Here is a 15,457-nt window from a genome sequence, read left to right as displayed (position 1 = left end):
ACAAACAAAAAGAAAAGTAAGAAGATTATTTTTACCGGGCTTTAATCCCAGCTCAGTTGCAAATATTAAAGCAAGCTCGGACTCAAGTACTGCTTTCTTGATATTCTTTCGATGGTTGCCGGTGAAGACGTTCCAAGCCATGTCTTAATTTCCTCTTCAGTGAACGTTTTGGCAAAGTTCTCCATCGTTAAGCGGTCAGAAAATAATCACAGTGGCAGAAATGGACTACCGCATGCTTCCAGAATATATAAGCTCGGTTCGGTGAATGAAAAGGACTCAATAGTAAGCAAATGCAGCCTTTTTTCCACAACTGGACAAACGCGGGATTTTATTGAACAACAGTAATCATGCACCATAATTCAGAAGAAGGTGGAAATTATAAATTAAATTTTCCCACAAAGTTCTCCCTGTCACAATTTTGCTTGATGTTAAAATTCAGTATATCCACCCTAATTTGGACCCATCTTGGCTTGATTGAAAATGGTTATACCATTCGGAGTCAAAATGGCTCAAATGATTGGGGCCATTTTGCGTTGTAACAAATTGGCTCTGTTCTTCGATGTCTAAACGACTCCATTAATAGGAGCCTAGACGGCCCTACATTGAAGCTAACTAGACTTGAACGGAAATGGCTCCACTAATTTGAGACAAAATAGCTCGAGTGATAAGGGCCGATACGCACCCAGGGACCGAATTATTTTCCACTGTGGGCCAAATCGGTTTTTGGTGGGGCTAAAACGGTTTTTATTGGGGTCGATATGGACCCAATTGACAAAATGGACCCACGAAGAGTCAAATCAGCTCCAGGGGCCATAGAGCTGAAACGGCACTTTGGGGCTAAAACAGATCTATTGAATTTATAGTGTAGTTCCTTCTTTATATGCACTTATTTTGATGGAGCTGAAAAAACGAAAACTTGGTAAAAACGGTTCACTGAATAGACAAAGACAGAGAGAAGACACGGCGATAGTGAAAAAGATTTTAATCATTGTCTTTCTTTTCGCTTTGTGCATTACTCCAGTAACTGTATCCGCACTTGTTTATTATTTTGCATGCAACTGGCATCTACCATGTGGAATGGGCAAATTGCTTTTAGCTACGAGATTAATTTTCTATTTAAATGCGTCCCTGAACATATGCGTTTATATCAGTTTAAGTGAAAGGTATCGCCAAGGATTGAAAGATTTGATTAACTGCTTATGGTCGAGGAGGTTTCATACTAATGATATAGAAATGAAAGTGCCTTCGCGGTCTGCAAGATCAACTTCGAGGCAACTTACCCAGCAAACTTCGTAAAGGTTGGAAAATTGTAAAGGCAAAAGCTTTAAATTATTGCCCTTTTTAGAATGTTGGTACATGTTATAGTGGTAAGCTACTTTCAGGTATTTACAAGGAAGTGAAGTGTTGCCCTAAGTAATAGTTTTGTTCCGTGTCTATGTATGTGTGTTTATGTTCTATTACGCATATCATATAATCTCTCCCTTGAAAACCAATAATATAAGATCCTTTTTTTTCTTCATCTTTAGGTCTTACTATTAGTCTTTCTATTTTTGGCCCTTTTTTCCGTTATTTTAATTCCTTTATTCTCCTAATGTATATTGTGGAGATGACTGGAGAAAAATAAAGATACACAAGGTAGACAATTGATAAATTTCGTTCGGTATATGATATCTTTTGCTTGTGCCGTTCTATTAGAAACCGAGAGCAATTTATCACCTAACTCACCATTGAAATAATTAAGGTATGGTAATTAAACCTTGAAATAGTTTCTTTATAAATAAAAAGTCTAAAGTTATCTCTGTTAGGAACAGGTGATGCAAAAAAGGAAAAAATCCGACTGCTTAACGAAGGAAGTTTTTGAAACAGGCCGGAGTTTAACTTAATCAGAGATTATATTGACGATGTAAATAAGACAAAACCATAGATTGTATCATCTTCATGACAGTAATCAGTTGGGAAAAAGACTAATGTGAAATGAGCCGAAAAATTGCCGATAAGGTTTATTATTATCCGTGAAATATGTAATTGTGCAGACGACTGTTCAAAACCAGCCACGTAACGCGATAAAGAATGTGATCTTAAGTAACGTTCCAGGCAAAAAGCAGTGGGTGTGATGCACGAACTGCCTTCGTAGATCAAGGCGATAATTATATAGTCAAATAAAAATACAAACAGTTGATTGGCTTATTGAGCTGACAGCGCGATATCCATCAATGCTACAAAGGTAATTTACGCCTTTTTGAAAAAGGCTGTCTGCTTACAAAAACTACCTGCTTTTAAAACTTTTTCATTAGCCTAGGGAATGGAGAAGTATTACTTCTGATTGACTTCTTGGCTAGCTAGAGCGCTTTGTGCCTTCAATGAGACAGCAGGAAGTTTCCATTCAATGTGACTGCGACAAGCAAAGAAGTGATAAGATTTTTATTCAGGTAAGTGTACGTGGCACTCGCGTGTCACTCAGTTTGTCTCACCTCGTCTGCCCGTGTGTGCGTGCAACTACTGCACAACATGGATAAAAGATGAGCTTGTTGATATTGTAAGTTTTGGTTTTTGTTGACTCGAGTGAAACTAAGGGTGCGTTTGATTGACCCTATTCCGGAAAAGGAATAAATACAACGATGATAAGAAATCCCATATAAGAGGTTTTAGGAGTTACTGGAGTACAAGACGGCTATTAAATTCACATGAGTTAGCGATGGTGTTTGCAGAATTTGTCCTCCCAAATTTCTTAAAAAGAGAAATTTAAAGGCTATACCGCTTATTCTTATTCCGGAATAAGGTCAATCGAACGCAACCTAAGGCTTTGTGGCTATTCTCTAGAAATTCTAGTTTCTAGAAATTTATACTTGTAATACATTTAGGGTAGCTCGTAGCTCCGCCCCATCAGCAGTGATGTTTTCGAATTATTGTGAAAAAAAAAAACAGTTAAATCATTTTTTTTGTTATTCTTGTTAATATGTTGTAATTCGTCTAAAAGACGCAATGACATTTATTAATAAACCAATATAAACCATGATTGAAAAAATATACTTTGCTATTGAAACTTGTCAATCGTACATCATATTGAATTGCAGCAATCCGTACAGCTGTACATGAGAAAAAACATATGGCCTTGTGGTCGACCATAAGTGTTATTTCGATTTTTATCTACAACCGGCTTTAAATGTCTTCAGCGCGAAAGAGACGTGACGAAGATCTGAATTGACCCCCAGCTATCAATCATCATTCTCTGAGAAAAATGATCTACCGTAGCTTGCAAATGTAGCCGCCTCTCATCGCTTCCAGTCCCCGAGGATCATTTCGCGAGAGGGTGTGTATGTTCCAAAATAATAATCTGGAATTATATCTTAAATTAATCAGAAAAACTAACGCAGAGAGATTTCCAAGTTTCCATGACATCCTGTCATCATTATCAAGAAAATGAAGAAAATTTACATAAGTAAGTAGACAAAACTAAACTGACAGGATGTCATCGAAACGTCGAAATCTCTCTGCGTTAGTTTTTCTGATTAACTTAATAAAAAAAGTCAGTCTTATACGTAGAAATATATCTGACGTAAAATGATTATGGTTAAGTACTCCCGTCTATCATATGCCCGCGAATGAATAAAAACCACAAATCATTATTACCTAGCCGCAGGTGCTCTTTTCATACGCGGCAACGATTCATTAGATATATAAACACATCCCGACCGTACTTTGAAGCTCTTCTTTAGCATAGTCAGTTGGGAAAGATCAACCGTTCCTGCCATGTGTTTATTGAACTGCACTGAAAACCAAACAAGCCTTAACTCAACCCAAGTCAGGAATTGTGAGCTGTACCCTGAAAGCACGTCTGTAAAATGTATCAAGGCATTGGTTTATTCCCTAATCATGATAATATCGCTCTGTGGAAACTTAGCTGTAATCGCCATCGTCTTGAAAAATATACGAATGTGGACTACGACGAATTTTCTTATTGCTAACATGGCCGCCTCTGATCTTCTGATTTCTGTGTTTGCTGTTCCACGAGAATTCGTTTTTATTTTTACTGGCCCTCGAAGGTGGCTGCTAGACGGACTAACGGGTTTGATCCTGTGTAAGTTGGTCTACTTCTTTCAAGACATTTCTACGGCGGTGTCCATCCAAAGCCTTGTGGTTATTGCCATCGACAGATATCGAGGAGTGGTTTTCCCGTTTCGCCCACCACTTATAACAACAAGGGTTTTGAAAGTGTTAATTCCTATTATCTGGATCGTTGCTATGTGTATACACGGTCCGTATTTCTATACTGCGCAAATTACTATGCAAGACAACAAGGCGTACTGCACGTTTACCTGGGCACCGAAGTTTGACCCACAGCGGACACAAGAGCGTTACTTCATATTTATTTCAGTCTTTTTAATTTTCTTACCACTTTCTGTAGTTCTTACTTTATATGCACTTATTTTAATGGAGCTGAAAAAACGAAAGCTTGAGGAAAGCAGAACGCTGAGGCGACAAAGACAGAGAGAAGACGCCGCGATAGTGAAAAAGATTTTAATCATTGTCTTTCTTTTCGCTTTGTGCATTACTCCACTAACTGTATCAGCATTTGTTTATTATTTTGCATGGAGGTGGCATCTACCATGTGGAATGGGCAAATTGCTTTTAGCTTCGAGATTAATTTTGTATTCAAATGCGTCCCTGAACCCATGCGTTTATATCAGTTTAAGTGAAAGGTATCGCCAAGGATTGAAAGATTTGATTAACTGCTTATGGTCGAGGCGGTTTCATACTAATGAAATAGAACTGAACGTGCCTTCGCGGACTGCAAGATCGACTTCGAGGCAACTTACCCAGCAAACTTCGTGAGTGTTGGAAAATTGTAAAGGCAAAAGCTTTAAATTATTTCCCTTTTTAGAATGTTGGTACATGTTTTAGTGGTAAGCTACTTTCAGGTATTTACAAGGAAGTGAAGTGTCGGCCCTAACTAATAGTTTTGTTCCGTGTCTATGTATGTGTGTTTATGTTCTATTACGCACATTATATAATCTCTCCCTTGAAAACCAATAATATAAGATCCTTTTTTTTCTTCATCTTTAGGTCTTACTATTAGTCTTTCTATTTTTGGCCCTTTCTCCGTTATTTTAGTACCTTTATTCTCGTAATGTATATTGTGGAGATGACTGGAGAAAAATAAAGATACACAAGGTAGACAATTGATAAATTTTGTTCGCTATATGATATCTTTTGCTTGTGCCGTTATATTAGAAACCGAGAGCAATTTATCACCTAACTCACCATTGAAATAATTAAGGTAATAGTAATTAAACCTTAAAATAGTTTCTTTATAAATAAAAAGTCTAACGTTATCTCTGTTAGGAACAGGTGATGCAAAAAAGGAAAAAATCTGACTTCTTAACGAAGGAAGTTTTTGAAACAGGCCGGAGTTTAACTTAATCAGAGATTATATTGACGATGTAAATAAGACAAAACCATAGATTCTATTATCTTCATGACAGTAATCAGTTGGGAAAAAGACAAATGTGAAATGAGCCGACAAATTGCCGATAAGGTTTATTATTATCCGTGAAATATGTAATTGTGCAGACGACTGTTCAAAACCAGCCACGTGACGCGATAAAAAATGTGATCTTAAGTAACGTTCCAGGCAAAACGCAGTGGGTGTGATGCACGAACTGCCGATGTAGATCAAGGCGATAATTATATAGTCAAATAAAAATACAAACCGTTGATTGGCTTATTGAGCTGACAGCGCGATATCCATCAATGCTACAAAGGTAATTTACGCCTTTTTGAAAAAGGCTGTCTGCTTATAAAAACTACCTGCTTTTAAAACTTTTTCATTAGCCTAGGGAATGGAGAAGTATTATTTCTGATTGACTTCTTGGCTAGCTAGAGCGCTTTGTGCCTTCAATGAGACAGCAGGAAGTTTCCATTCAATGTGACTGCGACAAGCAAAGAAGTGATAAGATTTTTATTCAGATAAGTGTACGTGGCACTCGCGTGTCACTCAGTTTGTCTCACCTCGTCTGCTCGTGTGTGCGTGCAACTACTGCACAACACGGATAAAAGGTGAGCTTGTTGATATTGTAAGTTTTGGTCTTTGTTGGCTCGGATGAAACTAAGGGTGCGTTCGATTGACCCTATTCTGGAAAAGGAATAAATACAACGATGATAAGAAATCCCATATAAGAGGTTTTAGAAGTTCCTGGAGTACAAGACGGCTATTAAATTCACATGAGTTAGCGATGGTGTTTGAGAAATTTAACGGCTATTCCGCTTATTCTTATTCCGGAATAAGGTCAATCGAACGCAACCTAAGGCTTTGTGGCTATTCTCTAGAAATTCTAGTTTCTAGAAATTTATACTTGTAATACATTTAGGGTAGCTCGTAGCTCCGCCCCATCAGCATTTATGTTTTCGAATTATCGTGAAAAAAACAAAACAGTTAAATCATTTTTTTTTGTTATTCTTGTTAATATGTTGTAATTCGTCTAAATGACATTTATTAATAAACCAATATAAACCATGATTGAAAAAATATACTTTGCTATTGAAACTTGTCAATCGTACATCATATTGAATTGCAGCAATCCGTACAGCTGTAAATGACAAAAAGCATATGGCCTTTTTGGCTCTCAAGCTTAGATTCGATTCTCAGTCCGCGTTAGATTCGACCGCTCAATTTGGGCCAGTCCTTCGATTTCCTTCAAATTTTCAGCAACAGACAAAGTTGATATCATTTTAATGAAAACACATTTCTTTTGATTCTAAACTGAACAAGACTCGAAATTTTGAGGCAAATGTTCAACCCTCCCGAATCCCCAAAAATCGACCTTTCACTGAGTCGAAATTAACCCGTTCTCGGATGTTTGCCGCCGAAAGAATATTTATCCGAAAAACCTTAGATTTATACCACGAACACATACACTATACTACTTTACAAATATGGTATATAGAACTCATATTATTGAGACCTTTTAAAAGGAGGGCATCTCAAACATACCGATGTTAACGATTCGTGCACGGAGCGTGTCAAGTGCTGCAACAAAAACCAACATTTCTCAAAATTCTGACTTACTCTGGAAGTCTCGTGTATTTTTTCAAAGAGTACTAGGATAGTGTCCTTAAACTACGGAATAATATTTAGTGGTTCTCTATACTGCAAAAAGATACGGCCGCAACAATTTTGGGCAAATCTCTTATTTTCCGACACGTGTTGTGTGACAGCGATTGCATTCCAAGGCAACAAATGTCGACTTTTTCTGTCTTGACCGCAACTTAAAGTAGACAAATACCTTTTTAAAAGGGTAAACAATTAAAGATGTACCTTAAAAGTTTTACTGTTTTGCTTCCAAGACTTCATGTTTCACCGATTAACTGTCAGCAAATTTGATGGCCGTGTCACGGTATCCGTGACACGGGATCCGTGTTGTTTATTTGTTGGCTTGCAGGCGACGATCATGCTAGCTAAAACCCTGAACATCTCTACAGAGTTCCGTGAAATTAGTTCTGTTATTCAACCGGGCACTCTGCCGACCAAACAGTCATCAGTTGCAGAATTTATATCGAGGAAAGACTTTTGAAAGTTGTCGTCCATCTTTGTTTTGAAATAACAACCGCTGACCGCAACAACACTTCCGGTCTGATCGAACCGGAAACAGAACATCGTCTACAGAAAGAAGTCGTGCACTAAGTTCAATTCCTAGCGTTTTATTGTTATTAACTTACTGTTAATTACTTGATTATTTCTAGCTTATTTTCTACTTCAAATGCATACATGTTTATGCCAGGCAACTCATTATTTAACCCTTTTACGTTATCTATGATGTATTTTACTAAAATAATAACAAAAACTGTAAAAAAAAAATATCGAAAAACTGAGAAATGTATAGAAATGAGACCTCAGAAAGGTCTCAAAAGCAACTGCGAATTTACGAAACTTGCAATAAATAAGACGTCAGAATGGTCTCACCGAGAACTGCAAATTCTAATGTAAAAAGAAGAAAATGCAGAAAACTGCGAAAATTTGCAATTTTCAGTTGAAAATCGTTAACTTAGTTGTAGCTACAATTTCGTCCTGGACCGGCGTACCGCTTTTTGTTTCACAGAGAGCTGCTTCAGTTGATGATGACCTCGCCATTTTTACGCAACTCCAAATTGTTGCTATTGGAGAAGGCTTTGACTCTGACAAACTCTATGTTGCATTTTAAGGAAAGGTTTTGTAAAGTATTCCTCACCAGATATCATGGACAGCATTAGGGCCTTGCTGTTGTTGTTTTATAATTATATTCGACATGGTATACAAAGACAGCAAAGCCATGTTGTCCTTTTTTTAGAGCAGGCTTAGCAGTCATTTTGTGTTTCAGTTTGGTTTGCCAAAAAAGTTTAAGTGAAAGAATAAAATAATGTTGTGTTGTTCACAAAATGTTTCTCCTGTGTATATATTTAACAGTTTCGTGTATTAGGGAAGTATAATGAGCGTTAATCAATCAGAAAATTAAAACCATTCCAGGGTAAGCAGTAGTTGATTTTAGCCCTCTAATATAGCTATTTCTGACTCTCTTGAATCTAAAGCAGTTCTAAAGTGAGATGTCCTTGAGGCTACATTGGGGTTGATTCAGCCCTCAATGTGTATTCATTTTGGTAATTTTCTGGACTAAATCAGTCACCCATTGTGGCCATTGTTTCCCCTTTATACAGGTTCAAAATGGCTCAATTATGTGGCCATTTTGAGGCATCCTATGAACCATTTCAGTTCTTGTAAGAGGGCTATTTCACATAATTAAGGACCAAAACAGCTCTTATAAAGAATGTCGTTTTAGACATGTTGGTGCCAATTTAGTCCTTTAGAGAACGTTTGTTTTGAGTATAAATTGGGCTAAATCGGCCACAAAATATGGGCCAATTTTATTCCTTTCTGAAGGCATGAAACGGCTCCAGAAGGGCTATTTTGGCCTTCCAAGTGCACCATTTCAACCCTTTTAAAATCCAAAACAACCCCTCTGTGTCTTCGTTTCGGCTACCTTATGAAGGGCTATTTCAGCCCCGTTTACTGGGGCCAAAACTGCTCCATTCCAAATGGGCTAAATTAGCCCCCAACATAGTACTGTATTTTACTCACCGAAACGGCCCCATTTTTGGGGCTAAAACAGATCTTTTCGATTTACAGTGTGGCAGCATCAGCTTTGCTTATTTCGACGTTTGCTGTGCCGATCCAACTCTCCGAAATCGTGATTGGTCCTCAGAGATGGCTAATAGACGGAATTTGGGGTGCCACTTCCTGCAAGCTCGGCTATTTCTTTCAAGACACTTCAACGGCTGTTTCAACTTTGAGTCTGGTAGTTATTGCCATTGATAGATACGGAGGAATCCTTTTACCATTTCGTCCTGCTACCATAACACGAAAACGCTGTAAAGTTATCATCGCGCTAGTATGGCTGTTATCCATGGGCCTACACAGCATAAACTTTTATACCTACCAACTGGTGTCCGCAAACACTAACAAGACCAAATGCGATTGGTCGCCAGATTTCGGACCTCACACTGTAAATCGAAAAGATCTGTTTTAGCCCCTAAAATGGGGCCGTTTCGGTGAGTAAAATACAGTACTATTTTTGGGGCTAATTTAGCCCATTTGGAATGGAGCTGTTTTGGCCCCAGTAAGCGGGGCTGAAATAGCCCTTCATAAGGTAGCCGAAACGAAGAAACAGAGGGGCTATTTTGGAAAAATGGGGGGTTGTTTTGGCTTTTAGAAGGGTTGAAATGGTGCAATTGGAAGGCCAAAATAGCCCTTCTGGAGCCGTTTCATGGCTTCAGAAAGGAAGAAAATTGGCCCAAATTTTGTGGCCGATTTAGCCCAATTTATACTCAAAACAAACGTTCTCTAAAGGACTAAATTGGCACCAACATGTCTGAAACGACATCCTTTATAAGAGCTATTTTGGTCCTTAATTATGTAAAATAGCCCTCTTACAAGAACTAAAATGGTTCTTAGTATGCCTCAAAATGGCCCCATAATTGATCCATTTAGAACCTGCATAAAGGGGAAACAATGGCCACAATGGCTGACGGATTTAGCCCATATAATTACCAAAATTAATACACATTTAGGGCTGAATCAACTCCAATATAGCCACAAGGACACTTTACTTTAAAACTGCTTTAGATTCAAGAGAGTCAGAAACAGCTATATTAGAGGGCTAAAATCAACTACTGCTTACCCTAGAATGGTTTTAATTTTCTGGTTGATTAACACTCATTATACTTCCCTAATACACGAAACTGGTAAATATATACACAGGAGAAACATTTTGTGAACAACACAACATTATTTTATTCTCTCACTTTAACTTTTTTGGCAAACCAAACTGAAACACAAAATGACTGCTAAGCCTGCTCTAAAAAAAGGACAACATGGCTTTGCTGTCTTTATATACCATGTCGAATATAGTTATAAAACATCAACAGCAAGGCCCTAATGCTGTCCATGATATCTGGTGAGGAATACTGTACAAAACCTTTCCTTAAAATGCAACATAGAGTTTGTCAGAGTCAAAGCCTTCTCCAATAGCAACAATTTGGAGTTGCATAAAAATGGCAAGGTTATCATCAACTGAAGCAGTTCTCTGTAAAACAAAAACAAACAAAAAATGAAAGATAGTCACCTTACAAGGTACAATTGACCAACTAAAACTGCAAGTAAAAATTAATACTAATAACATGATGATGAAACACTGGAAGCCAGGTATAGAGATACAAAAGACAGGGAAGTTCTTACTGATCGCTGCTGAGTGATAGAATATCAAAAGTCTGTGCAAAACAAGTCACTAATAACTATCACTGTTAAAGGCCCTCACATGGCATACTTCTAGAAATTTTAGCCCGGTTTATTGACATTTTAGCATAAAATAAAGGTCAATGTTGGCAAGCAACAACTATTGAGCCCGCATTATTATTGCAGTCTACCCTAAATATGATATGTGATTCCCAGCCTGCCTTGCATCTTATTCTGTGCCAGTCTTTTCAATTGCCACTTTCATGGAAGGCTGCAAGTTGAGCAGCAGCAAAGGTTTCCCCTCCCACCCTCCCATTTTCTCTTGTTGCTTGCCTTCTCTTATCCTTTCTATTTTTGTTCACTTCATCATATATCCTTTTCGTGCCTCGTGGCACATAGGGCCTTCACAGAGCTTCTCCACTCCTCTCTATTGGTTGCTGCGGTCCGCACCTCCTCCCACGATCTCCAACCTGCTTCTTGCCTTTCTTTCTCCACTGTCCGTCTCCAGGTGGTTTTTGGTCTTCCCCTTCTCCTTTTACCTTCTGGTGCCCAGCTCATGGCAACATTGCAATCATCATTGCGATCTTTCCTAAGAATATGGCCAATCATTTTCCATCTTCGAGACATCACTTCCACACTCAGTGGCTTCATGCTTGCTCTTTCCAGTAGCTCTTTGGTACTGACATGATCTTGCCATCGGATTCGGAAGATCTTACGTAGGCATCTATTATGGAACACATTCACTGCTTTATCATCTCCTTTGTTCATCTTCCATGTCTCAGATCCATAGAGTAACACTGGCACTACTAGTGTTTTATACAGCCTCAGTTTTGTTTTCCTCGAGATGTTATTAGAGATCCAGATCTTCTTTAGTTTGTTAAAGGCACCTCTGGCTTTCGATAACCTGTTCTTCAAGTCCTTCATACCACCTCCCTCTTTACAAACTTTCGCCCCCAAGTACACAAACTCTTCGACATCTTCAATATCCTGCCCATTTATTATGATGTTTTCTTGGTTCCTTGCATTGATCCTCATCGTTTTTGTCTTTTCTCCGTTGATTTTGAGTCCCACTCGTCTGGCCTCTTCGTCCAGCCTTGTCGTTTTATCCTGAATCTGCTGCTTGGTAGATGAAAGCAGAGCTATATCGTCCGCAAAGTCCAAGTCGTCCAGTTTTGAAGTAAACTTCCACCTAATACCGTTTTCACCACTGCCAACCGCTCTTCGCATTACCCAATCCATAACAATCAAGAACAAGAATCCCGACATATTGCATCCTTGTTTTACCCCAGTTTTTATGTCAAACCACTCACATGTTTCCCCCTGATCTTCTACAGCACACTTGAAGTCGTCATAAAATACTCTTACCATTTTCACGATCTTCTCCGGGATTCCATACTTAGCCATTATTACCCACAGGCTTTCTCGGTGGATAGAATCAAAAGCCTTCTCAAAGTCTACGAAGTTCAGGTACAGGGTTGCCTGCCATTCGCTGACCTGCTCAATAATGTTCCGCAGGATGAAGATCTGGTCTGTTGTACCCCTCCCCTTTCTATAACCTGCCTGTTCCTTCCTCAGCCTTCTATCCACTCCATTTCTCACTCGCTATATGATGATTCTACCGAGTACCTTCCCCACAACGGACAGTTTCACTTTCATGGAAGGCTGCAAGTTGAGCAGCAGCAAAGGTTTCCCCTCCCACCCTCCCATTTTCTCTTGTTGCTTGCCTTCTCTTATCCTTTCTATTTTTGTTCACTGCATTTTGTTCTATCTCTTGTTAGTTATTCAGAGATTTTTTAAAAATTAATTAAGGGCGGGGAATTGCTGCCTGCGGCACCCCTTCAGCCCTGTGCTGAGGCCCCGTCAGGGAGGGGGAGCTATAGGATTTGCTGGACTTCATTAACTTGGCCCACGGACATTATGCCGGCCGTGCATTTTCACGTGTGAACTATGCCCCCTCCCCCCACCCCCCTTGCAGTACAGGCATGAGGCACCCCCTCGGTATGACGCCATGTACCGAGGCCCCTCATTCGGTTATCATCCGGTTGGTGGGTTTTATCCAAGCCTTGCTGGTATATTCCCTGCCCAACTTTGCCAACAAAAGAATATTGTGTTTTCTTTGTGTCTGCGCGCCATAACATTAACACGACAAGGTTTTTGGGCCTAGCACTCCTAAATTTTGCCCGCCACTGTCCCATTTACACTACAAGATTTGAAATGGTTACCGATAACTCAACGACAATCTATTAAGGGCGACCTTGCCTCCACAGAACAGGCTTTGCCATGTATTTTTCCTGACACAGAGGCGTCTAACTTTCAGACGACGCCATTTTGTTTGTTGATGTACCGAGGCCCCTCATTTGGTTATCATCCGGTCGGTGGGTTTTATCCTAGCCTTGCTGGTATATTCCGTGCCCAACTTTGCCAGCAAAAGAATATTGTGTTTTCTTTGTGTCTGCTTGCCATATATAACATTAACACGACAAGGTTTTTGGGCCTTGCACTCCTAAATTTTGCCCGCCACTGTCCCATTTACACTACAAGATTTGAAATGGTTACTGATAATTCAACGAAAATCTATTAAGGGTGACGTTGCCTCCACAGAACAGGTTTTGCCATGTTTTTTTCCTGACACAGAGGCGTCTAACCTTTCAGATGACACCATTTTGTTTGTTGAAGAACATGTGCACATGTGCAACTGAATATGGGACGCTGGCCCATTTTTTTGCAAGGCAGTTTTAGGCACGCAAGCCGATGAACTTAACTTTAACATGGCAACATTAGGAGTACAGTATCATAAATTATTGCCCCACATGCTAAAATTTAGGAGTGCTGGGCCCAAAAACCTTGTAGTGTAAACCAGGCTTTTATCTAGTCTGTTTGCCACAGGGTCCAGTGGCCAAAAATAAACTACTAGATACTCTTTGCCTAGCTACACATGATGGCAAGTACATGATTAATTTTTGTTTCTGTACCCTGCTGGTAAAGACACTTGATAATAGTGTTCCTAAATTGAAGATAACCAATTACTTGGCATCAGAAGAAGAAAGAAAAAGGTCCTTGTATAAGTTGCAATCACAAAAGCTATATCCAGAGAAAAAAAAAATTATAGATAAGACCTGTATGCTAATATATTTTTGACAATCCACCCTAAGACCAAAAGATATAACATAGGAAACTCTTAAGAGCTTCTGCTAAAATGCAGTTACTGTCAAAATAATATTGTAAACTGCTCCTCAACCACACACAAACATACCAAAATTACTTGATGGCATGGGTTACAACATAATAAATGACAATGCTTAATACAAATACTAACCTGATTCTTAGAGTCTAACTTCTTCCTGAGAACAGGGTTGATAGAACACTTCAGCATGACGCTAAATTTGCTCACAAATGACATATGTATCTCGACCACAGTATCACATGCAAAGGTAAAAAAGAAATAAATAATTATTTAAGGCATTGCATCTACTGTAAAGTGATCAAACAACATACAACAATTCATCGGCAAGAAGCTTCGCACCAAACTGGCATGTACCTTGATCATAGTACCACACAGCAAGGGAAATTAGAAATTAATACTTTGAAATAATGCATCTATAGTAATTTGATCAATCAATGCCTAACAGTTAGGATTCCTCAGCTAAAAGCTTCGCACCCAACTGGCATATACCTTGATCATGGCACCACAGAGCGAGGAAAATTAGAAATTAATAGTTTGAGACAATGCATCTATAGTAATTTGATCAATCAATGCCTAACAGTTAGGATTCCTCAACTAAAAGCTTGGCAAGGTTTCCGCACAGCCCCATAAATGTAGCAAGGAAAGTTATAAATTGATAGTTTGAAACAATGCATCCAAAGCAATTTGATCAATTGTTTAAAAACTGTTTTTAAAAACATTTGAACCGACTTATCATAATAAATAGACTTGCATTGCTATGAGGAATAAATAAAAATGATAAAGTTAAGCTGCAGCTTGTATATTTCATTCTAAGGAGAACCTGGTGCAAATGGCAATGAAATTTTTACTAGTCGCTTAATTACCAAAAATCCCGCGGCAGAAGAACTATCAGCACCGCTATCAGATACTACACTCTCCGCAGTAAATTTAGGGGATAAGTTACGAGCAGAATTCAAGGCTACAAAACTTATGGAAAGACTCACCTGAAAGTAAGCTTAAAATATTGTGCAAGCATCACGCTCTGTTGCAAATGTGTTTGTGGTAATATACGATCCGACAGTAAAGAGAAAATCATAAATCGCAAATTATTAACACAAGGGAATCGGCTGTCCATAATTTGACTTTCCTATTGCAGTCAAATCGCCAAGACTAGTGGAAATCAAACTAAAAACCTTAGTTTGACGAATTTTCCGTTGAAACCCTCCCGCCTGAACGATTTGTGATATTGATGCGCGTTTAGGGAGTAGGCTCTCAAAGATTTCTGGGAGTGACGTATGCTCGTATCCAGTACCGGGCTTTAATTCCAGCTCAGTTGCAAATATTAAAGCAAGTTCGGACTCAAGTACTACTTGCTTGATATTCTTTCGATGATTGCCGGTGAAGACGTTCCAAGCCATGTCTTAATTTCCTCTTCAGTGAACGTTTTGGCGAAGTTCTCCATCGTAAAGCGGTCAGTAAATAATCACAGTGGCTGAAATGGACTACTGCATGCTTCCAGAATATATAAGCTC

The 15,457-nt window shown here is 38.9% G+C and overlaps 2 protein-coding genes and 1 long non-coding RNA gene across 3 annotated transcripts in view; 2 read left to right on the top strand and 1 right to left on the bottom strand.

Annotated features, from left to right (window-relative positions):
- LOC146471315 (substance-P receptor-like) overlaps positions 1 to 1,296 on the top strand; it is a 16,576-nt gene extending 15,280 nt beyond the window's left edge. The window contains exon 3 of the mRNA XM_085121053.1: positions 864 to 1,296. Within this exon, the coding sequence (XP_084977179.1) occupies positions 864 to 1,296 (433 nt within the window). The remainder of the gene's footprint in view (positions 1 to 863) is intronic.
- A 2,369-nt stretch (positions 1,297 to 3,665) lies between these two features.
- LOC146471314 (substance-P receptor-like) lies at positions 3,666 to 4,833 on the top strand. Its single transcript, XM_085121052.1, has one exon. It carries the CDS (start codon positions 3,751 to 3,753, stop codon positions 4,831 to 4,833), a length of 1,083 nt encoding a protein of 360 aa, XP_084977178.1. The 5' UTR covers positions 3,666 to 3,750.
- A 4,698-nt stretch (positions 4,834 to 9,531) lies between these two features.
- On the bottom strand, positions 9,532 to 15,160 carry LOC146471313 (uncharacterized). The gene is made up of 3 exons (XR_014866833.1): positions 14,930 to 15,160; positions 14,098 to 14,168; positions 9,532 to 10,613 (listed from the first exon to the last, which is right to left on the bottom strand). It is a non-coding gene; the product is annotated as an uncharacterized LOC146471313 (long non-coding RNA).
- Positions 15,161 to 15,457: the final 297 nt, after the last annotated feature.

Source organism: Pavona decussata, unplaced genomic scaffold (assembly GCF_977016875.1).
Source record: "Pavona decussata unplaced genomic scaffold, jaPavDecu1.1 SCAFFOLD_105, whole genome shotgun sequence".
In the NCBI taxonomy this organism is placed as follows: Eukaryota; Metazoa; Cnidaria; class Anthozoa; order Scleractinia; family Agariciidae; genus Pavona; species Pavona decussata.
Note: the sequence above shows the minus strand (reverse complement) of the source record. Positions and strands in the feature narration are given on the sequence as shown.